Source organism: Hyperoodon ampullatus, assembly GCF_949752795.1.
Source record: "Hyperoodon ampullatus genome assembly, chromosome: 15".
Taxonomy (NCBI): Eukaryota; Metazoa; Chordata; class Mammalia; order Artiodactyla; family Ziphiidae; genus Hyperoodon; species Hyperoodon ampullatus.
In genome coordinates this window covers 54,652,724-54,677,853 of record NC_136928.1, presented here as the reverse complement: position 1 = coordinate 54,677,853, position 25,130 = coordinate 54,652,724, and the positions used below count along the sequence as shown (strand labels likewise).

At 35.7% G+C, this 25,130-nt stretch overlaps 1 protein-coding gene across 2 annotated transcripts in view; it reads left to right on the top strand.

Annotated features, from left to right (window-relative positions):
* The window catches only part of EML4 (EMAP like 4), a gene marked incomplete at its 3' end in the record, with an annotated part of 162,809 nt that overhangs the window by 98,928 nt on the left and 38,751 nt on the right, over positions 1 to 25,130 (top strand). For both annotated transcript variants that reach the window (XM_079720477.1, XM_079720476.1), the window contains exons 8-12: positions 11,875 to 11,998; positions 13,277 to 13,426; positions 16,732 to 16,801; positions 17,835 to 17,945; positions 20,092 to 20,187. In XM_079720477.1, the coding sequence (XP_079576603.1) occupies positions 11,875 to 11,998; positions 13,277 to 13,426; positions 16,732 to 16,801; positions 17,835 to 17,945; positions 20,092 to 20,187 (551 nt within the window). The remainder of the gene's footprint in view (positions 1 to 11,874; positions 11,999 to 13,276; positions 13,427 to 16,731; positions 16,802 to 17,834; positions 17,946 to 20,091; positions 20,188 to 25,130) is intronic.

Below are 25,130 nucleotides of genomic sequence, written 5' to 3'. Positions count from 1 at the left end.
TCTTTGGATCATTTGTTTTTACATAGCAATTCTAAATAAAGCTGATTATTGCTGCTGTTCTCCTTCAGTTAGGTCTTACTTACTCCCTCTTTTATAATTTATAGTTAAGTATAGATTAAGTAATAGTTGAAATACCTTAAGGACAAATGAAATTTTATTTACAAAGACAATTCTTATTATGTGTCAAAACATTTTAAAAAGAGAGAGATAGTGATATATAGTGGCAAGAGCAGTGAATGGAGAGTCTCTGTTTAGTGTTTGGCTCTACTGTATAACAACCTTGTGACCCAGGCAAAATGGCAACATCTCTGGGTAGTTTTCTAATCTGAGAATATAACTATAAAGCTTACTTCACAAGACTGCTGAAGGATGAAATAATATGTATGAAAGTACTTTAAAAACAGAAAACACTGTATCTATAAAAAGGTACTCCTATTATTACATGTTTTGCCAAGAGCTTACATTTTATAAAAATCCTTAGAGGGTAAATGAGAAAGGGCTACCTTTCTCTTTGTCGTGCTGTGGTATGTCCTTTGGAAGGAAAAGGGATCTAACTTATGATTAGTATATAAGTGAGTGCTCTGTGTTGGTGACAGTTTTCAAAACCATTCAAATAGACAGGTAAGTAAATGTATTTAAAAGGGAAGGGTTTTGCTAGAGAAGCCTCACTAAAGTGGGGAAGAAGGATGAAATGAAAAACTGGAAAAGTCAGTTAAATTCTGGTACAAGAATTGCTAGCTGAACAAGATTGTTCCAGATGTTGGAATTTTAAAATGTCAAATGTTGCTTGCATTAAGCCTTACTTTTGGAATTTGAGCCTGTTCCTTTGGCATTTTAATCAGCTATATTTATCATTAGAGTGTATCTTGAAGGAAAATTCTTGTGCCTCAGCCTGTTATATAATTCAGGCCTGCCTGTGAGGCAGAGCCTATGGAAAGAAGTAGATGGATTCTAGATGGTTTAGGAGATTACAGGTAGGGTGTAAGAGGTAAGGAATGGAGGGAATCTATGAAGGCTAACTTGAAAGTAGATAAGAGGCATCTACTAAAATAAGGAACATTTGAGGAGGAGTAGATGTGTAGAAAAGAATAGTTTGGTTTTGGACAGTTACACTTGAGTTGTCTATAAATCTTAATTTACTTGTAGAGGTGTGTAACAAACAACATAGTGTAGATGTTTAAACATGTGTAATTGAAGTCAAGACTGGTTTCACCATTTACTTAGCTTGTGACCATAAGCAGGTTAATTCACCTTCTTAAGTCTTTGTTTTCTCATCTGTAATTGAGACAATAATAAACCCTCAAAGGGTTATTATAAAAATTAAAGATAATAAACTGTTTAAACATAGTACCTGGCACATAGCACCAAATAAATTTTAGTTATTAATATAAGTGTGACAGTACTCAACCTTGTACTCAAATATGTGGAGTTAAGATGAAAAGATGACCATTAAATAGATGATCTTCACTTGATGTAAGTTGTGGATAAATTTAAGTTTGGTATTCATTTTGCATAACATATTTCACAGCACATTTTCTTATACTTTAGGTATTAATCTAAAATATCTGTCATTAAAAAAATACCTGTCATTTTTGGACAGTCTTTTTAAAATGTGATTTATTCTTTAGCTTTTTTTTTTTTTGACAGTGACAAGTGTGACTTGCTGTAAGTCATCTGCTTTGTTTTGGGAACAAGCCGATTTATATTTGGTACATACAAGTGAGTGGTAGCAGAGAAAACTTCACCTGAAATGACTGTGTCCTTCAGACACAGCAGAGTAGAAGAGCATAAATCTGCACATTCTGCTCAGCACTTAGACAGAAGGAAGGAAACCATGGTTGAAAGCAGTGGGAGGTGAAATGAGATGTACACAGGGCAATCTCCGATGCTAGATGTGGGGGGAAGGACATGTTACACCATGTCCTATAAAAAGAGGCTCTTACTCAAAGTGAAAGAGCGGCATGGACATATATACACTACCAAACGTAAGGTAGATAGCTAGTGGGAAGCAGCCGCATAGCACAGGGAGATCAGCTCGGTGCTTTGTGACCGCCTGGAGGGGTGGGATAGGGAGGGTGGGAGGGAGACGCAAAAGGGAGGGGATATGGGAACATATGTATACATATAACTGATTAAATTTGTGATAAAGCAAAAAATAAAAATAAAAAAAAAAAAAAAAAAAAAAAAAAAAGAGGCTCTTACTGAATTAGATCCTTATCTACACTCAAATCCTTGAAACTTAAGCCCCTTTTCATTACTCTTCTTCCTAATTCTGTTGGATCCTCTCCCATCACAAGAGAAATAATATACTAGGTAAATTTTGTAATGAAATGAATACAGCTCATAAGCTCATCCTTATAATCATTATCTAGTATATTACATTTTTAAAATAATGGAAAGTAAGTGTCACATGTCCTCATTTCTAGAGCAGAACCTGAATGTCTTCAAATTATTGCATGTTAACTGTCCTTTTCAGACTCGAGTAATCCTAAATCACTTTTCTCTTGTTACATCTTAAACTCGTTTAATTGTCTGGTCATGTTGAGAACCTGAATGATTCAGGTTCCTACTGGAGAGAAATCTGCTTAATTGAGGAAAAGAGAACTCCTCAGTCACCAAACCACACTTTTACTTCCTCTTACAGAGCTGCCTCACTGCTCTATGATTAAATTCATTCTTGCTTAACTACCAAACCAGTGCAGTAGTAGCTTAACTACAGGTGTATTTAGATAGAAGAACTATTACTGTAACATCTTAGAAAATTGAGAGGTGACTAATTCTTACTAGCTGCCTAGCTGTGTGTCCAAAATGGCTTCAGATGAAAAATACTTTAAAAGTCATTTTGAAATACATACTGTCTAAAATCCTTCAGTAGTTTGTTTTAGCCAAACAGTCATTCAAATAATCTAAAAATATAGAACATAAACTCATTTACAAAATTGGAGAAAGAAAAAAAACTCTGAATAATCTTGTCATTTTAACAACTATTACAGTTCTAATGTGTTTCTTTATTGTTTCTTTATCAGATACACATTTAAAAAATTTTAAAGATTCATTCAACAAATATTTATTGAGTGTATTTTGTCAGGACCTGTCCCAGAAACTTGGGGATACAGCAGTTATATTGTCTGAACTCCGTGGAACTTATATTCTACCTATAAGAAACAGACAGTAAATACTTAATATGTCAGTAGGTAATACATATTGGGAAAGAATAAGGAGAGTAGACAATTGCTATTTTATATAGAGTGGTTAGGGAAGACATCTCTGATAAAGTGACATTTGAGCCACCTGAATGAAGTGAGTGAACAATTTGGGTATCTGGAGAAAAAAATTTCATGAACAGAAAACTGGAAGTACAAAAGCCCTGAGGCAAGAGCTTTCTTGCTGTGTTAGGAGCAGCAAGGAGGTCCTTGATCATAGTGTGCACACAATTTTGTATTTGTTAACCATTACATTTATAAAATATAGATTCATTCTAAGCAACAGAAGAGTCATTAGACACCTGACTTAGGAAAGAGAAGCAAAGTCATTTAGTGGAAAGAGCATAAGAATAATAATAAGCATGAGACCTAGTTAGGGGTGAATCACAGAAGTTTTAAGAATCAGAATCCTACAATGACTAAAATTATGAGTGTTGGTTGGGGAGAAACTAAAAATTACATTTGCCAAAGGAAATTATGAAAAAATAAACATCCTTCATCTGATAATAAATTTTTCCCTATGACTCTTGAGACCTTGGACCTCAGTTTTCTTACATATACTTAGGCTTAGACTAGACGTTGCCGAGAGTCTCTTTAATAACTTTTTGAAAGCTCTTTCTTGCAGCAAATAGAAAATGGAAGGCAGCCCCCATACCTTCACTAACTCATGTTTAATCTACCTTTAAAGAATTTGAATACAGGTGCTTTTGTTCAGTGTCTTGTATTGTTTTCTGACCTGTTGGCTCCAGGCATGTTCTGTCCTAAAACCTGATCACATCTGTGTAAACTGAGCATTGTATCTGAAAGAATAACTAAAATTTACCTGTAAGAATATAGGATAGCAGTCCTACTGACACTGTCTGTATATTGTGTTACCTACTGAGAGGAAGTATATTGTCCCCTGCTGAGGGGGTGTACAGTTTGAAACAAACCAAAGAAGTCAAAAGCCCTTAATTGTGCTACAGATAGAATCTTTCCTTGCTGTTCCTGAGATGATATCCAAAACTTTGCAGTTCCAGAATTTAGAAAGAAGGGTGCTAGCTTTAAGTCTATTTTAAATGTGAATAAGCAGGAAGGGCAGGAAACCAAATATTGCACCTCCAAAAAAATACACTCACTTCTAAAATTTACCTATTGGCATATGTTAAATAGGATATATAATCATTACTTGGATCCCTAGGTCTGGGCTTTGTCCAGGTATTCTCTGTATTTAAAAGGAGACCAAAAAGGGGGAACCTCTTCTCTGTTGGAGATTTTTTTAAGCAGAGATCTGATATCTGTTGATGACAGTCTTATAGATTAAAATGTATTTAAAGGCTGTCCAATTTTTTTAGTATAAATTATCCCAACTTCTAAGAATATGTGTTCTTGACATCCTCTTTCCTTATTTTCAGCTGAGAAAAAAGTCCCAAGTGCCCCCTTTGAACATGGAGAATATGACTTTTCATGAGAGTATGCTAGTCTTGTGCATATTTATTTTATTCCAGTTGAAGACTTTTCACCCGTACTGAATTTTCACAACTGTAGGCATAAGTTTTTTTTTTAATCTAAACTAGAAAATGCAATTAACTAGAAAATCTCCATTCCTTAAGCATGCCAGTTAACTGAGCTAGTATAGTTAGAATCCGCTCTTTCCAGAAACTGCAATTAGACTCCACAGTGTGTTGCTCACTGTATCAATTGTTTACTGTTTTCCTGAAGCACTTTGAAAAGAATTCTGAAACTTGAGATTAGTGTAGCAGAAAAGAGGTACAAATGATCAGTGACATATACAAAACTGCAAGAAAAGGCATAGTAAATCACATGCCACATTCCTGAGCTATACTCATAGTTGATTCTCCAAGGAACAGTTTCACCAAAAATATTCTATTGATTATTTCCTTAAATAATGCTTTTTAAACTTTTTAAAGATTAAATATTTTAATCTTTCTAAAAATACGTGCAAATAATATTTCAAGCACCCATATACTGACCACCCAGATTTATTAGATCTTTACATTTTGCTTTATTTGACTCAGGTTTTTGGGGTATTTTTAATAAACTTTTTTTTTTTTTGGCCACACCATGCGGCATGTGGGATCTTAGCTCCCCGACCAGGGATCGAACCCATGCTCCCTGCATTGGGAGCATGGAGTCTTAACCACTGGACTGCCAGGGAAGTCCCTTTTTTTTTTTTTTTTTAAAGAAATAAAACATTAAAGATAAAATCTCTCAATACTCTTTAATTAGAATTTCATATATAGGTTTTTATTGTTCCCCTTGGGCCTCTTGATTTTCTTTCTGCTATAGTTAATTGAGAAAGAGAGGGATAAATATTTCGATATCTGAAGTTTCTTTTTTTAATTTCTTATTTAAAAAAATTAAATCCAACTTGGTGTATTCAGATAAAATGAAGAATTTTTTTCATTTAGTGTTTAAGATAACTTTTCCTGGGGATATAAATGAGTGATTTGAGGGACTCTGTAAAGTACAACCATGTTTTGTTTAGTTCAGAAATGTTTTCAGCAGTATAGCAAATCTTTCAGAAGTTTTATGTGCCTTATATTGTTGGAATAGATGTATTTCCCATCTTTTACCAAAGAAAGCCATTTTCATGCAGTAAAATTAATTAAAATGCTTACGCAAACTCCCATGTCTGATATTTTCAAGTAATTTTATAACAATCACAGTTGTAAAAAAAAAACAAAACAGCAAAGAAAAATCCGATTAAAGGAGGTTTAGATTCAAGAAAGTTACTTAACCGCAAAATTACTTAACTGCAAATTGGCTTGTTACTGTAATTAGATAAGTGTTGACCAGCAGATACATAAGACTTGGTTATGTCTGTCTTGTAAGCTCCTAAGAGGCTAGGTTAACACATTTTACATCTTCATTGTGTACCCTCACCCCACCCCCATGTAATTAAGAATCCAATAAAATTTACCAGCTAGTAGAACTCTACCTATAGAACAACGAAAATTAAGGTAGCATTTTAGTATTTGGTCAGATTTTTCAGACCTGTGTTCTTGTCCCAGCCAGTAAAACTAACTACATAATATTTGGCAAGCACAATTAGGAATTTTTTTAATGAGCACAATAAGATTATATTATATATCCTTCTAAATTCATGACTCCCTTTTTTTTATTTTGGAGTCTACATTTATGATCTATTTTTACAGCTAGACCTTTGAAAAGGGGTGAAATTGAGACTTTATTATAGCACAAATCAATTTCCTTGTTCAAAATCCAAAGATCCTTACAGATTACATTGTTTCATTGGAATTTTTTAAATTATTACTCGAGTGTAACTGGATCATTAACTGGGATTTGAAATATTTTGTTTAAAAATAAATGAGTTTTAAGAAAAGATTTTAGCTTTCCTTAAATGGTCTTTGTCACTTTCTACCGTAAAATTGTGGACAGTATTTCTAGCATCTTGTTTACCAGCCTGTTCTGTAGCTCTGTGGTTTTGGGGAATGGTACTGGTAGTATCAGAGAAAAAGCTCAAATTAAGTAAAGATCCTTAAATTTTCTGTTTGTTTGCTGGAATTAGGTAGCATCTCACAGCTAGCTACATTTTAGTTAAATATAAAATTCAAATTCAGTTGTAGGGGAGCTCTTTAGTTCTAAAGATCGTAAAATATAAAAATGAATTCCTAAAGTGAAAACCTTAGGAGAAAGATGCTTTAAATTGTAAGCATTCTAGAAGTTCAGAAGGCTTTCTACAAAGCAGTACCCATTACATAAACAAGTACAAGTCATAGTCCAGACCCCTGAAGCTCTGCTGTTGCCTTTGAAAGGCCTTTTTTTTTTTTTTTTAAATCTCTAGGTGCAGAAATAGAGCAAGCTATTTAAAAGGAAAAAAAGCACAGGAGGAACCAATCTTGGAGCAGAGTATGCCTAGTACTAATTTTCTTCTACACTCTCCTTGAATTTTTCCTTTTGCTTTGTTATAATCTGTGAAAGATTAATAAATTTTGATAAGCATCTTTTAAACATATAATGTTAATAACCAGGTATTTATATCAGTATGAATTATTTCAGCAATACTGCTTTTCTCAGAACACCTGAGAATAACTATGCCAAAAAGTTTGGATTAGGGAATATAATGATCATTTTGCAATTTGAAGCACTTTGGAGGATAGGACAGCCCAGGGGAGGTGCTAAAGTAGAAGCACATGAGGAGACTGAAGGGGAAGGACTAAGAGGTGTGCAAGAAGGACATGGAAATACAGTATTTCAGATTTTTGCCTAGCATTCACTCTTCTGAAAGATAATAGAGCAGAAACATATTCCTCTTCTGTTGCACTCTCTGATTTCCTGTTGTTGGGATCCAGAGCTCAAGCTAATACTATTTGGATTATAAGGAAGCTGTACTGTCAGGTAATTGGACTTATGTGGACTAGCCTAAAGATATCACAACTGTCTGAACAGTACTGTTCAATAGAAATATAATGTATAACACACATATAATTTTAAATGTTCTAGTAGCAACATTTTAAAAATAAAAAGACACAGGTAAGATTAAGTTTAGTATATTTAATGCAGTATATCCAGAATATCATTTCAATGTGTGATCAATATCAAAAAACATTAATGAGATATTTTACTTTTTTTTCATACTAAATCTTCAAACTCTGTTGTGTATTTTACACTTACAGCATGTCTCATTTCACACTAGCTGCCTTCTAAGTGTTCTACTAGTGGCTATCATTTTGGATAGTGCAGATCTAGAACATAGTTTAGAATGAAAATATTTCCCAACAGAACACAGTCTAGGAACTCATTTGACCTCTCTGAGCCTTGGTTTCCCCTTCTGTAAAAGTAGCCGTTTGAACTAGGTGAGCCCTTAAGATTTCTTCCAGTTCCAGCATTATATGTGTCTAGAGAAATGAACTAATAAAATTTATGGTATTTATGGTATCAACAATATCCCACAGAATTTTCCTTCCTTCCTTCCTTCCTTCCTTCCTTCCTTCCTTCCTTCCTTCCTTCCTTCCTTCCTTCCTCCCTCCCTCCCTCCCTCCCTCTCTCTCTCTCTCCCTCTTTCTCGCTTTCTCTCTTTCTACACCACGCAGCTTGTGGGATCTTAGTTCCCCGACCAGGGATTGAACCTGGGCCCCAGCAATGAAAGCACCAAGTCCTAACCACTGGACCGCCAGGGAATTCCCTGAATTTCTTCTTTTATAATTAAGCATTGATCAGATTCAATTAAGAATATTTTATTTGAGCATAAGCTAGTAAGTGGTAGAGCTGAGATTCAAACAAGGTCTGCGTTTATCACAAAGCTTGTGTTCTCTCCACTATACTGTATAGCCTCCCTCTCAGTCCCAGGAATTTTCACAATGTCAAAATAGGAGATAAAATGTTGAGATTAATTACATTTCAGGAAGCAGCAGCTTCACTATTGAATACAGATAGCCCTATAGTGTGTTTACTAATTATTATGAGATAATTTAATCATTTCTTTCTCACATTCCTTTTCTGGACCACCAGACTTTATTAATGTATTAATTAATGTTACTGATCTCATACTCTTCTTTGACCAGTCCCATGGCCCATCTCTTCCCCTTGACTTTCATGCTGGTATACAGTGAGGACAGCCAGAAAGTAGCATTTGGGTAAAACAAATTGTTAAGTCGTTCAACTATAAGATCAATAAGCCTGACAGCCTCAAGAAAAGGTTTGCAGTGAGAATTTGACTCAACAGTGATTGAGGAGGAAAGAGGTTCTTCTTCATCTATATATTTTACCTAATTTCCAAGGTAAAGACTCTTCTTAGGTTGCAAACTAGTGAGCTACATGCAGGCCAAAGGTGTGTTTTCACATGGTATTCTCCCTTTTTTGGCAAAGGAGTAAACGTTTAAAAATTGGGAGATTTCACAATAAATTATAGATTTTCTGTTTCTCTTGAAAAATGAGAAGATCTAGCAGCACTGGGCTCACATCTTTCCTGAGGATGATTAACTGCTGCCTTCCTGAGATGGGGCCTAGTGTATGCCAGTGCCCGAACCCCAACCGGTCATCCTGTTTTCTCCCACTGCTCTCATTTTGCATTTCCTGCTTGGGCCTGTAGATATTTGAACTTGTGACCCATGTATTATAGTGTACCTGTTAGAACCCTCAGAATTCTAACTTATTTGCTGCACTTGCTGTTCTGTGGACAGTCACTTTAAAGCTTATGAAGAGAGATTATGGTGTGTTAAATCAATTCCTAGACAGTGTTTAGAATGGTCATAAATCCTTCACAAAGGGAAGGGAATAAATATTTGTCAAAGACCTTACACTTTACAGTGTGATATTTACTCAGTCATAATTCTGAATGGTAAGTAGTAGTATCATTTTATTTATTAGAAAAATGAGGCCAAAGTCACATAGCTAGGAAGGGGGTAAAGCTGGGATTCAGATCCCAATCAGTCTTTTTCTCCAAAGCTCCTGCTCTTTCCACTGTAATGTGTTGCCTCCCTCTCAGTCTCAGGAATTGTTCCCAGTGTCTAGATTATATTCTGTGCGTCCAGCATGCATACTGCCACTTTATCGGCAGGAAAAGCATTTTCATCCTAACATACACTGCCATTTTTATATTAGAAAAGTTCACAGGCGCTAGATACATAGTTCCTTTGCTTATAGTTAGTTGCTTGTGCTGCTTGACAGTTGCTAAAGGAATCAATGCAGTATTATGAGCTGTCTCTATTAGCAAAGGAGAGGGCTTTTTTTTTCTTTGATGCTATCCCTAACCCATTCCCTTTGCTGGACATATAATCTCTTCTAACTGGCAATAGAAGCATCTATTAAATATTTTATTTTTTCCATTCAGAAAGCATTTATGCTGTACACCTCTGATCAATGATCTTGGAAGAAATTCCAAAGGACAGGATATTTCCTTTTAAGAATTCATATTCTTAGGGCTTCCCTGGTGGCACAGTGGTTGAGAGTCCGCCTGCCGATGCAGGGGAAACGGGTTCGTGCCCCGGTCTGGGAAGATCCCACATTCTGCGGAGCAGCTGGGCCCGTGAGCCATGGCCGCTGGGCCTGTGCGTCCGGAGCCTGTGCTCCGCAACGGGAGAGGCCACAACAGTGAGAGGCCCACATACCGCAAAAAAAAAAAAAAAAAAAATTCATATTCTTAAAAAAACAACTAGAGGGAAAAGTATGTAACAAATTGACACCTATAAGAAAGTGAACTATACAAAAACTGACAAGGAGATACAGATAAAGATGATTGTTGAAGGGAAATAGTTACAGCTGATTACTAAATCATTTAGTTATCATCAGAGTCCAGCTATGCTACAACTCATCAGGAAGCAGAGCCCACTCTTAGATTCAGAAGTAATAGAGACATAACATCATGTGGTATTAAAACTATGGCGTGGGAGGTCTTAGCCTGTTCTTAGATCAAACCCTGAGGCCGAACACACTATGAGTAATAATAATAAAAATAACGTGAACTTCTAACCCATAACAAGCACACTTTTAAAATCTGACTCTGAAGAAATAGTTACAGACATTCAGCAAATAATGTCTTTCCTTCTTCCATGGTTTGCATTACATAAGCTGTTGGATTATCTACTCTTCTCCTTAGTACCTTAGGTCATTATTAGAGGTCCTAAGGTTGTATCAGCCTCTGGTTGATGATCACATTTTCAGTCTGTTTTTAACATGATTTTCATATAACAGACAAGTTAGCAAGTTCTAGACATTGCCTATGCTTTTGTACTCAGTCCCTTATTTTCTCCTTCCCGTTTAGGTTCTTTTGTAAATATTTCACGACCACCATCAACATTTATTAAACCTGTCTGTATGTAGGTTGGGATGCTGGGGCTAGGGATCCCAACACAGCCTCATACACAGTCTCATTTGTTCACTTAAGTATTGTTTTGTTTTTAAGACATAAAACAGTCTCATCTGTTCACTTAAGTGTTGTTTTCATTTGTAAAAGGTGTACAATAAATATTGATTTGATTCTGGAGTTGTCTTTTTAACATTTTTAGTTTTAGACTGTTGCACATCTTACAAACAGCTATTGGTTTATATAAATAAAAGATGTTTTTGCTGCTAGCTAGAAAACTGTTTCCTAGTACTGTCTTTAAAATGTTAGTGTATTACAATTTAATTGCTTAGACTCAAGGCTGATTGTAGGCATGATTGTGAAGTAGGGGACCTCGGTCCTCTTTCCATCCAGCTCTGGTCACTGCCCTATGTAGCAGAGAGCTTAGTCTCTCTCCCCGTCCTGACTTAGGAGGGTGTCTGACTTCACTCCTCGTGGTATATTCTGAGGCCATGTTTTGTATGCCATTAAACGTCAGTAGGTTGATCAGGTAGTGTGGTGGACATGGTTGTTGTCTACTCTGATAATCTTTTTTCAATTGTCAGAGAAACTGCCATCACAAAGTTATTTTCTTTTCATTTCTGTACCTCAACTTTCCTGGCCATGTTGTTGAAATGTGTCAACTTACAGATAAATTATATTTTAATTATGAAAATAGTTATTCTTACTTAAGGAAATGACCAATGTTTTTTTTCCTACAATGTTTTGGACTAGGTCTTTATACAAAAGCAATCATGTATAATGAGACTAGAACTCTGAAGTAGCTATTTTTTATCTGTTTTTGTTGTATCACATTAATAATACACTTTTCTATGAATATTCAGCAAATACATCTGTCTTAATTTTTTTCTTGTGTCTTAACAGAAGGAGAATATGTTAAAATGTTTATGCGAGGTCGACCAATTACAATGTTCATTCCTTCTGATGTTGACAACTATGATGACATCAGAACAGAGCTGCCTCCTGAGAAGCTCAAACTGGAGTGGGTGTATCCTTTTCTGTTGTGACAGCAAATTTGTTTGCTTTGTCTTTAGTTTAAGAAAAATTAGTTTACTTGACCTCTATCAAAATTGTCTTTATGCCAAAAAAAGTAAATGTAATAAACATAGCAACCACTTGAGAAAGTAAAGAGATGTCATCTCTAATCCTTTCACATATTACATGTATTTTGCTATTAGCAGTTTAAAACCACCAAAATTAATATTTTCAGATAGGGTAAGCAATATCCTACGAACGTCGAGGCAGGTGCTTGTGGTGTGGTAGAAGGGGCATCAGATTAGAATTGGAAGGCTAGTGTTTGAGTCTTGGCCCTGCCACTTATCCCTAATAAACCTTACTTACTTCACTTATAAAAAGATGTTAATAATCCCTATCTCACAGGTCCATTGTAAGAATTAAGTAAGAAAACATCAGTTAAGCATTTTGTAAGCTGTGAAATAATGTGAATTATTTTATTAAGAGCTCAAATTAGCAAGGTGGATTCTAATTTGAGAATTAACTTCTTCACCACCAGACTTTTTAAAAAATGAGTATATAAAACAAAGTGCTCCTTATTTCACTTAGAAAGTCTCATTTCTCTTAGACCCTCTAAGAAACTCTCAGTGAAGCAGAAGGAGCTAATAGTTTGAACTCTGCTTTCTGCCTTCATTCTCCTACATCCTCCTCCCCGACCCCTTGAATCAGTCCCTCCTTTTGGCAGAAATTAGCTTGAGAAAACTCACCAATCCTGTTATTCTGTACAACTTCTTAGTGGACACTCTGCCTATACCAGACTGTGCCTGGCTATCTCTTTTTCATCATTTAGGTCAAGCGTAAGTGTCACTTTTTCAGATAGCCCTTCTTGTGATCTGTCTCTTTTTCTTTCTCCATTTAAATTAGATACTCCTTTTATGCTTTCTCCTAGCATCCTGTTATTTTTATTTCCACAATTTCTAATGATATATTTGGTGTTTATTTTTGTCACCTTGCAAAACATAAACTCTAGAGACATAGGCCCACATTTGTTTTGTTCAGATGTGTGCGTTCAGCTCTGTGCCTGACACATATTAGGAGCACAATATGTATTTGTTTGTTGAATGAGGAAACTAAGATTTAAGCATATTAAAAGTTCTTGGGGTTCCACGAGGGCTAATGGCAGGATATGAGTTTTCTAGTTCCATTCCAGTCCTCTTTTCCTATACCTTCCTGATTCCCTTAAGTGTCCATGAAAGAATTGTTTATTTAAATTTTGAAAATTATGTTTATTAAAAACCTTGACTCTTTTAAGATATGGTTATCGAGGAAAGGACTGTCGAGCTAATGTTTACCTTCTTCCTACCGGGGAAATCGTTTATTTCATAGCATCAGTAGTAGTACTATTTAATTATGAGGAGAGAACTCAACGACACTACCTGGGTCATACAGACTGTGTGAAATGGTTGGTATCATTTAACATTTGTTCATTTTTTAATTTCATGCTCTTATTTTTTAAATCTGGATTTTTATTGGAAATGATTTCCTATGGAAAACTCAGAACTTAAGGATATTATGGGCATTCTGTAGATAATTTCAGAAAGAAAAAAAGACAGGCCTCCAGAATGGTTGGTGTGATATCCACTGCAATAAAACATATCATCCGTAAATCTCAATTGGGACCCCTTCTTCTTTCCCACATCTCTTACGGTCTTTTTCTTCTGGCCTATAACATCAAATATATGTGGGGCATTCTGGACTTTTACATACTTCTGAGAGTGATTATTGGTTACTAAATATTTCTTGAGGATTTATTTTATGTAGGTAAATTATGAACTTGATGCTTTTGTGGGGAGAGGGAAATCATGGCTGAATAAGGATTAAAGTATCCCATAGGGTGTCAAACTGTAAAAAAGGGAGAACTCCTTTTATATACTTGGCATATTTTTAAAGTACTCAATTAATTTTACTATTTCTTAGTTAACTTTAATTATCTATTGCTTAAATTCATTATTTTCCAACATTTAAAATCTTCTATGTCTGTACTACTCTGGCAACTATATCTTTATCTAGAAAAAAATTACTCTAGGGCTTTCCTGGTGGCACAGTGGTTGAGAGTCCGCCTGCTGATGCAGGGGACACGGGTTCGTGCCCCAGTCCGGGAAGATCCCACATGCCACGGAGCGGCTGGGCCCGTGAGCCATGGCCGCTGAGCCTGCGCGTCCGGAGCCTGTGCTCCGCAACGGGAGAGGCCACAACAGTGAGAGGCCCGTGTACCGCAAAAAAAAAAAAAAAAATTACTCTAATATATATTAGACTTAAAATATTATATACATATTGTTAAACTTTTAGAGATGATTAAAATATTGCCTTTTTCACTAGAAGAATAATATGTATACAGAATTACTTATTACAACAACATTTGTGATAGAAAAGATTGGAAACAGCCTAAATATCTTTTAGCTGGGGACTAGTAACATTGTGGTGTACCTATAAGTTACCATGCAGCTATAAAGAAAGAATAAGTTTGGATGGATTTAGAGATTATCTTACTGGGTGAAGTAAGTCAGCAAGAGAAAGACAAATACCATATGATATCACTTATGTGTGGAATCTAAAATACAACACAAATGAACATATGTACGAAACAGAAACAGACTCACAGACGTAGAGAACAGACTTGGGGTTGCCAAGGGGAAGATGGGGCTGGGGAGGAAAGGATTGGGAGTTTGGGATTAGCAGACGCAAGCTATTATATAGAGAATGGATAAACAACAAGGTCCTATTGTATAGCACAGGGAATTATTCAATATCCTGTGATAAACTATAATGGAAACGAATATGAAAAAGAATATATATATGTATAACTGAATCACTTTGCTCTGCAGCAGAAATTAACACATTGCAAATCAACTATACTCCGATAAAAGTTTTTTTAAAAAGAAAGAATGAGGAAGGTCTTTGTGTATTAATATGGAAAGATCCCTAAGACATACTCCTAAGTATAAAATTTAAAAAACGAGAAAATGTGTGTGTAGTGTTCTACCATTTGTGTAAAAAGGAGGTGGAAGATAAATATTTATGTTGGCTTCCACATATGTAAAATTTTTCCAGAATTATTAATAAAAAGAAACTGATTACAGTGATTACCTGGGCTTGCAGGGAGTAGGGATAATAGCGAGGTAGATGAGATTTTAGCAGAATTTCAATGTGTGTTTTTATAGCTTTTGATATTTGAACCATGCATATATATTACCTAATCCAGCAATTTCACTTTTTAAAATGTGTTTTAAAAGATTGGGTTTTTTTGTATTTAAATTCTTTCCACAACTTTTATTTATTTTTTATTATTTTTTTATTGGAGTATAGTCGCTTTCCAATGTTGTGTTAGTTTCTACTGTACAGCAAAGTGAATCAGCTATACGTATACATATATCCCCTCTTTTTTGGATTTTAATATGGCAAAATGTTAATGTTAGTGTTTTAATTACTTTTAATATAAATGACCACAAAGTATGTGAACTATTTAATAAGTAAGAGGAAATAGAATTAAAGAAACATTGATAAACTCTAGCCTCCTTAGTAATAAAAGAAAATAAAGTGATACCATTGGACTTCCCTGGTGGTGCAGTGGTTAAGAATTCGCCTGCCAATGCAGGGGACACAGGTTCGATCCCTGGTCCAGGAAGATCCCACATGCGGCAGAGCAACTAAGCCTGTGCGCCATAACTACTGAGCCTGAGCTCTAGAGCCCACGAGCCACAACTGCTGAGCCCGCGTGCCACAACTACTGAAGCCCACATGCTCTAGGACCCACGTGCCGCAACTACTGAGCCCGTGTGCTGCAACTACTGAAACCCGTGCTCCGCAACAAGAGAAGCCACCACAATGAGAAGCCTGCATACTGCCACAAAGAGTAGCCCCCGCTCACCACAACTAGAGAAAGCCCACGTGCAGCAAGAAAGACCCAGAGCAGCCAAAAAAAAAAAAATTGATACCATTTATACCAGTCAAATTATCAAGGCATTTTAAAAGGTATAATTCTTAACATGGGGAAGTTTTAGTGACACTTTTAAAACATTTTTATTTATGCCAATTTAAATTGATACTACTCTTCCGGAAAGTAATGAGCAATACATACCAACAACAAAAAAGTTACATTCTCAGTTGTGCTTACCCCTTGGTTGCAAGATGTAGAAGAATTCTAGATATGGATGTGAAGACATCCTTTTAAAAATCTTGCTCATCACTCATAGGTTTAGCATGAGAAATGTGGGCATATATTTTGCAGTATTTTCAATTTGTACCTAAAAGTTTCTTGCCCAAAGTTGGCAGGTGGATTCTTAACCACTGCTCCACCAGGGAAGCCCATGCTTATGTTTTAATAAAGTAATATTACACAATACAATATTTCATCTTCACTGTAATAAAACCACGTGAATATTTATTCCTAGGTGCAGGACTAGAAAGGAACTTGAACAAATGAGAACAGTTTAATTTATCATGCCACAATTATGAGTACATATTTTCTTCAGATTTAGTGTTCTAATAATTTGTTCAGTTTAACAAAGAAGGAAGTAGTACAGCTGAAAACTTAGAAAAATCCTTTAGATAATTGATGTTTATTTGATTTGCTAAAGTAAATAAAACAAATGGGTCATGTTGAGATTTTTTTAATGATTAAAAACTATTTGAAAAATGTTAATTGGCATATTTCTTCTGTTTTCTGTCTTTCCTGTATTTAAAATTGTTGTTAATACTGCTTTTTAGCCTTGCTATACATCCTGACAAAATTAGGATTGCAACTGGACAGATAGCTGGAGTGGATAAGGATGGAAGGGTGAGTGGCACAGTTTTATGCATTCTGTACCTAGTGATATTGATATTAGAATGGAATTGATTATAATTTTAATCATAACTCATTTATTCTCTTAAAATTTAACTATTAGGGGATTTCTAGTATAAGCAGGGGAAAAAATATTAGGATGTAATAACATTCCAAAAAAACAAGAGGGTCAAAGTAAAAAATTTTTTTCAAAAAAAATAAGTGTTCTCCCTAAGGAAACTATTTACTTGTAAAAATGGGAGAACTGATAAGCTTGTTAAAAAAATTTTTTTAAACATAGAATAATTTATCAATGTTTCCCTAAATTGATGAATCCCTTGATTTTATATATGACTAGAAATTATAACACTTAAAATTTTTCAGTTATTCTTCAGTACTGTTAAATTGGCTTACATAACAAATCCCTTATTTGTAAGGATCAACAGTGAATATTAATGATGACTGATTAGCATGTATATGACTACTCATGACTTTTTCTGACTTAAAGTTTCTTTAAAGAAAAAGGTGTTGGGTTATATTGGATGACTTTTAAGACCCCTTCCAGTTGTAAATTCTATTTAAGGACTGTTTGCTTAGCAATTTATTGGACACTGATTCTTTTAAAAAGTATTATTTTCTCAGGAATGAAAGTAATGCTAAAAGCAGGATTTCCAGAGCAAATTTGCTGGTGTTAGAATCCTGACTCCACCTTTTAACAGCTGGATAACTATAGACAAGTTATTATCTCCATTTCAATTTCCTCATCTGTTAAATGGTGGTTATAATAAATAGCACCTAACCCATAGGTCTGTGAGAATTAAATGAATTAATAGATGTAATATACTTAGAATAGTATATAACACATAGTAAATGTGCTGCTACTGTTATCACTTTTGTTATTTCCTTATTTTCATGGTATGAGAAGAAAATACCTGCTCAAGATTCTTTGGGGGCATATGTAAACTGTTCTTGTGGGAGTGGTATTTATTTTCATCTACCTAAGTACTAGTTGTCTTGCTGTCTTGTGTTTTTCCCCTTGTTTCTGCAGCCCCTGCAACCCCATGTCAGAGTGTGGGATTCAGTTAGTCTATCTACACTGCAAATTATTGGACTTGGAACTTTTGAGCGTGGAGTAGGATGCCTGGATTTTTCAAAAGCAGTAAGTATTTAAGGGAGTTTGCCAGCTGCACAAAGACACAGAAAAGAAGTTAAGCTCAGTTTTGATGGTGTCTGTGTTCATAGAAAGTGATAATTGAATTGAAAAATTAGATGTTAGCTATTGCTTAACAATGGCCAGCATTTTAACCTAAGTGCTAAAGTACTTTGGTTTAGATAGGATCTAGGATATTTCCCTTAATTATACTTACTTTGTTCTGTCCTGAAATAGAATTCTAATGTAATAGCAGGAAATGGTTAAAGGAATGCATACGTAGCATAGTAAAATTGAAACAAGCAATAAGATGTGCTTTTGCTTCAGCTTGAATCATGGAGATCTATTTTATTTAGAAAATGTACAGACATGAAACTTGGCCAGTTCTGCCACAAGTATTGTCTTTTCTTAATGTCATATTGGAGTAAAGGAAACAATCAGACCTTTGTGTTCCCTAAAATCATGAATGGTTTTGGTTCTGAATTGATAACAGCATGATTTTTTAAATTAATTAATTTATTTATGTATTTAATTTTGGCTGCGTTGGGTCTTCATTGCTGTGTGCGGGCTTTCTTTAGTGACAATGAGCGGGGGCTACTCTTCCTTGCGGTGTGCAGGCTTCTCATTGCGGTGGCTTCTCTTGTTGCAGAGCACAGGCTCTAGGCACTCAGGCTTCAGTAGTTGTGGCTCGTGGGCTGTAGAGCACAGGCTCAGTAGTGGTGGCGCACGGGCTCAGTTGCTTTGCGGCATGTGGGATCCTCCCGGACCAGGACTCGAACCCGTGTCCCCTGCACTGGCAGGCGGATTGTTAACCACTGCGCCACCAGGGAAGCCCCGACAGCATGATTTTACATTTAAAATTCAGTGTCTAGCAATCTTACCTAAGCCTTGAGACTTTATTTTGTGAAAATAAAACAAGATGTTGCTCATTTAAACATTCTATTTATTCTTGAATTATATGTAATTACTATAGAGTATACAGGAAAACGTCTTTATTTTAGGATCATAATTTTTAATTTCAATTACAAATATACCTCCAGATTTTATTGGGCATCATTCATGCTTTAGGATATATTTATGTATTCATATTATCTCTTCAGTTCCTAACTGTCAGCAGCTATATTCTGGATTATGGATGTTTTGTGGGACATGGAGGAGCAAGGGACATTTTTAGAGCAGAAAGATCAGTTTGGGTGGATATAGGAACTTTACTAGCTTGCAGGCACTGAATGTCAAGGAGTATAATGAGTCAGGAATTGGGAGAAAGGCATTTAGAAAAGGAGATCAGAGGACAGAAAGGAAATACTTTTACCACCTTTTTTACCCCCCAAAATTTCTGTAGCAGGAACAGTTGTGATCTTGTTGATACCACTGTTACAGTGTTAAGACTGTCTTGGATTGCCTCACACTCTGACTTTTCCTCATTTAGGTAATCATTCCAATACAGGATAAAAGAAAGATAAAGAGGAAAGTAAGCTCTGCACTTCCTTGGTACCTCTCACTTATCACCACAATATTTCTTTGTTCCATAGACATCATAAGGCATATACTACAAATGCTACTAGAAAAAAAATAATCTTTTAGTATCATCCACAGTTCTTTTTCTTAAACTGGGAGGCATTAGTTATGTTTTTATCTTGTTTATTCATGTTAATGTAAATCAGGTATATCATGGAAAACAAATTGGCAAACTTTAAAGTAGCCATTAATTTTAGCTTGTTCTATCAAACTACCAAAATTTAGGAGCAAAGTTATAAAATTATATACATTTCACATCTACCTCAAAGGAATATACTTTAAATGCAGTCAGACTACTTTAAAGCCGAAAATACTTTAAGATGCAGAAGGGACTAGGATATCCTCCAAATTAATTATTTGCTATCTCTGAATAATAAAAGTGGCTAGATAGCAAGTGGAGATCAACCTAGGGAAAAAAATTAGAAATGGAAAAACAATTTTTTAAGACTTTTTATTATATTTCTGAAGAAAATACAGTCTTAGTAAATAATATATTCATTATATTTCAAGGAACCATGAGCTTAAAGGATTTTGGATTATCTTAAACTTGGCAGTTTTAATAATATGTTATTTCTTTTTAGAAAGTCAGCCTTATCTGAAAATTTTTAAATGCCTATTTAAATTGACTTTTCTTTAGGATTCAGGTGTTCATTTATGTGTTATCGATGACTCCAATGAGCATATGCTTACTGTATGGGATTGGCAGAAGAAATCAAAAGGAGCAGAAATAAAGGTAAAAACATTTTAATTGGGTACTGTCTTTTAGAATACATTATTTGTTTTGTAAATCCTTGGAAGTATATTGCATATCCTTAGGTTTCAAGAAAGCACCGGCTGGCCAAATTCATCAAATTTATTGATTTGTCATTATTCTTATGGTAGTCAGTTTTAAGATAGAGTAGTCAAGCAGCTTCAGCCACTTTCAGTGATATTTCAGACACATTGTACTACTGAAATGCCAAAGTAGTTGGATGTGTAATCTCAAAGTTAAGACTGTATACTCTACTTGGCTTCTTCTTCTTTAACAAAATATGTTATTTTTTTCAATCTTTAAATATTAAAAAATCTAAAGGAAAAATTCAACCTTTGGAATGTGGCTGACATAACTGAAAAGCATATGTAATGATAAGTTTTTTGGTTTTAATTATGTTTATGGGATTATTAAATAAAATGCTACAGCCTTTATAGTTGCTATAGAATAGTGTTAATCCTTTCATTTAGAGCAGGCTATAACTTGTAAGAGAGGAATGAGGTTAGCATTGCAACTGCATTCATATGGCTCAGAAATGGCCTCCCTCTGACAGGTTCAAAGGGATTCAAAGCGACAGGATGGGTTTAAAAAATTTTTTTTTAATTTATTTAATTAATTTATTTATTTTTGGCTGCATTAGGTCTTCGTTGCTGCGTGTGGGCTTTCTCTAGTTGCAGCGAGCGGGGGCTCTCTTCATTTCAGTGTGCGGGCTTCTCATTGTCGTGGCTTCTCGTTGCGGAGCATGGGCTCTAGGCACACAGGCTTCAGTAGCTGTGGCTCGTGGGCTCTAGAGCACAAGTTCAGTAGTTGTGGCGTTCGGGCTTATCTGCTCCACGGCATGTGGTATCTTCCCGGACCAGGGATCGAACCCGTGTCCCCTGCATTGGCAGGTGGATTCTTAACCACTGCGCCATCAGGGAAGCCCTGACAGGATGGCCTTTAAAAGCCTGTGACATATTTGCTATACTCTTAAATAACGTCACATTCCTCTTCAATTGTGCTCTCTCTTAGTTTTGTGTAAGCTTCAAGCTTTCAGCTTGTTGGATGAAAAGAGATTATTTCTTTTAAATAGTATATGTTAATCTTTTGAAAGTAGTAGAGTAGATTTGATTGTACTTGAAAGGAATATAAGGTGTCAGGAAACCTCAGACTTTAAAAAACATAAATGAAGATAGATTGTCTTTCAGCCATCATTCAGAGTAATTTAACATTGAAACATAGGGAAGTTACACCGAAGTGAAATATGTGAATTTTGGTCCTTTGTAGGAAAGGCTACCAGATGAAGTCTTACGGTTTTCCTCCTAGTGGCCACTCCTGGACCTCCTTTCCAGAACCTTTGGTGTTTCTGAGAGTTATACCCCATATCTTCTGTTGATATCATATGCTGTTCCTGTTGCTCCCATGGCCTTGGTTTCTACCTGCCATGTCCCACATCAGCTCACTCTGGCCCAGAGTAACAAGAGCAATTCTTGTCGCCAGCTGGACATCTTTATTTGAATGCCCCATCCCGCAAGTCACAAGCAATGTGTCCAAATCTGTACTAACCATACTTGTTAGCCCTCAGCCAGTTTGCCTGTCAGTGACTAGCATCACATTCCACTTAGTTGCTCAAGCTGGAAACTTGGGCATCATTCATGATTCCTTTTCCCTCACTTTCACACCCAGTCAGTCAGCAAGTTCACTCAACTCTGTATCCCAAATATCTGTATTAGAACTCTTTCATTGCGAACGACTTCAAAACAACTAAAGCAAATTTAATGAGCGTTTATTGATTCATGTTTAGAGAGTTAAAGAAAACCTCTAGTAAAGGTCAGAGGGAGATTTTGCCTCAGGAATGATTTGATTCAGGGACTAGATCACTGATTCTCTGTCTCCCTTCTTAGCTTCTCCCTGTGTGTTAACTTTATTCTTCTGTAGATAAGCTCTGTCCTGGCTTATGTCACAAGGATTGGGGATTTAATACATTACTTGTTAATTTATGTAAATTTAAAATTCAGTAAGGCAACTTCAAAACCTTATTGACAGATATTAAAGAAGACCTAAATAATTGGAGGATTATACAGTAGTAATGGATAGAAGCCGGTATAGTAAAGATGTTAGTTCTCTGCATATTGGTCTATACATTCAACATAGTCAAAATCCCAGCATGATTTTTATAGACATTGACAAGCTGAATATATGTGGAAATATGAATCGGTAAGAATAGACAAAATCACCAAGGTTGGTGAGGGTGTAAAGTAACTGGAACTCTCGTATACTGCTGCTAGTCATGTAAATTGGTACAGCCCTTTTGGAAAACTGTTTGGTATTACCTAGTAAAGTTGAAAACATGCATATGCGTACCTTCTGACCCATCTTGTTCCACTCCTAGGTATAAACCCAAAAGAAGTATATACATGTGTTGACCAAAAAACAAGTAATCAAAAATAAAAGAAAAAATTACTCAAATGCCCATCAATAAGAGAATGGGTATATCAATAATGTGGTCTTTCCATACAAAGGAATACTATACAGCAATTAGAACGCAAATTACAATATATGCACCAACATTTGTGGATCTCACAAATGTAACGTTGATAAAATGAGCTAGACACAGAGGAATACCTTCTGTATTATTACATTTAAATAAAACAGACAAAGCTAATCTTCGCTGCTGCAAATGAGGATCATGGTTACTTCAGCAGTGGGAGGGGATAGTGAGTAGAAAAGGGATCTGGGGTGTTTCTGGGATGTTAGTAATGTTCTGTTTCTTGCTTTAGATACAGAGGTGTACAGAGGTGTGTTCAATTTGTGAAAACTTATCAAGCTATGTGCTTAGGATTTGTAAGCTTTTCTGATTATATAGTATACATCAATAAAAAGTTAAAATATCCTGTAAGGCCACACTCATACTCAAAGTGATTTATTTTCATAGATTATTCAGTTTATATCTTGAATATCTTACCACTGGAACCATGGGTTTGTATACTTGGGAATATTTATAGTTAGCTTTATAATCCTTGATTAATCAGTTTGGCATGAGATCCAGCTGTTGAGTAGTTTTGATTTTTTTCCAAGTGAAAACTAAGGACTGTTGAATTAGTTTTTAAAAGATTCCAATTCTGGAAGAGAGGTGACTAATTTTGCTTTGTTATCAACACATTATCTTTTCCTTTTCCTTCTTTTTTCCTTCCAGTTTTATTGAAATATAATTGACATACAGCCCTGTATAAGTTTAAGGTATACAGCTTAATGATTTGGCTTACATTTGTCATGAAATGATTATCACAATAAGTTTTGTGAACATCCATCATCTCATATAGATAGAAAATTAAAGAAATAGAAAAAAAATCTTTTTCCTTGTGATAAGAATTCTTGGGATTTACTCTTTACCTGTTTCATATATAACATTCAGCAGTGTTAATAATATTTATTATGTTGTACATTACATCCCTAGTAGTGTACTTTTTTTTTTTTTTTTTTGTGGTATGCAGGCCTCTCACTGTTGTGGCCTCTCCTGTTGTGGAGCACAGGCTCCAGACACGCAGGTTCAGTGGCCATGGCTCACGGGCCTAGCCGCTCCACGGCATGTGGGATCTTCCCGGGACGGGACACGAACCCGTGTCCCCTGCATCGGCAGGCGGACTCTCAACCGCTGCGCCACCAGGGAAGCCCTGTACTTTTTTATATATATATTTTTTTTATTGAGGTATAGTTGATTTACAATGATGTGTTAGTTTCAGGTGTACAGCAAAGTGATTCAGTTATACATATGTATACATACACATACACATATATATACACACAATATATATTCTTTTTCAGATTCTTTTCTCATATAGTTATTACAAAATATTGAGTATAGTTCCCTGTGCTATACAGTAGGTCCTTGTTGTTTATCTATTTTATATGTAGTAGTGTGTATATGTTACTCCCAAATTCCTAATTTGCCCCTCCCCCAACCTTTCCCCTTTGATAACCATAAGTTTGTTTTCTATGTCTGTGAGCCTGTTTATGTTTTGTAAATAAATTCATTTGTGTCATTTTTTTAGATTCCACATATAAGTGATAGCATATGATATTTGTCTTTTTCTGTCTGACTTCACTTAGTATGATAATCTCTAGGTCCATCCATGTTGCTACAAATGGCATTATTTCATTTTTTTATGGCTGAGCAATATTCCATTGTATTTATGTACCACATCTTCTTTATCCACTCATCTGTTGATGGACATTAGGTTGCTTCCATGTCTTGGCTGTTGTAAATAATGCTGCAGTGAACATTGGGGTGCATGTATCTTTTCAAATTATGGTTTTCTCTGGATATATGCCCAGGAGTTGGATTGCAGGATCGTATGGTCATTCTATTTTTATTTTTATTTATTTATTTATTTATTTTTTGCGGTATGTGGGCCTCTCACTGTTTTGGCCTCTCCCGTTGCGGAGCACACGCTCCGGACGTGCAGGCTCAACAGCCATGGCTCACGGGCCCAGCTGCTCCGTGGCATGTGGGATCTTCCCGAACCGGGGCACGAACCCGTGTCCCCTGCATCGGCAGGCGGACTCCCAACCACTGCGCCACCAGGGAAGCCCTATTTTTAATTTTTTAAGGAACCTCCATACTGTTTTCCGTAGTGGTTGTACCCATTTACATTCCTACCAACAGTGTAGGAGGGTTCCTTTTTCTCTACATCCTCTCCAGCATTAATTATTTGTAGACTTTTTGATGATGACCATTCCGATTGGTGTGAGGTGATACCTCATTGTGGTTTTGATTTGCATTTCTCTAATAATTAGCGATGTTAAACGTCTTTTCATGTGGCTTTTGGCCATCTGTGTGTCTTTGGAGAAATGTCTGTTTCTCTTTTGCCCATTTTTTGATTTGCTTGTTTGTTTTTTTGATACTGAGCTATATGGGCTATTTGTATATTTTGGAGACTAATCCC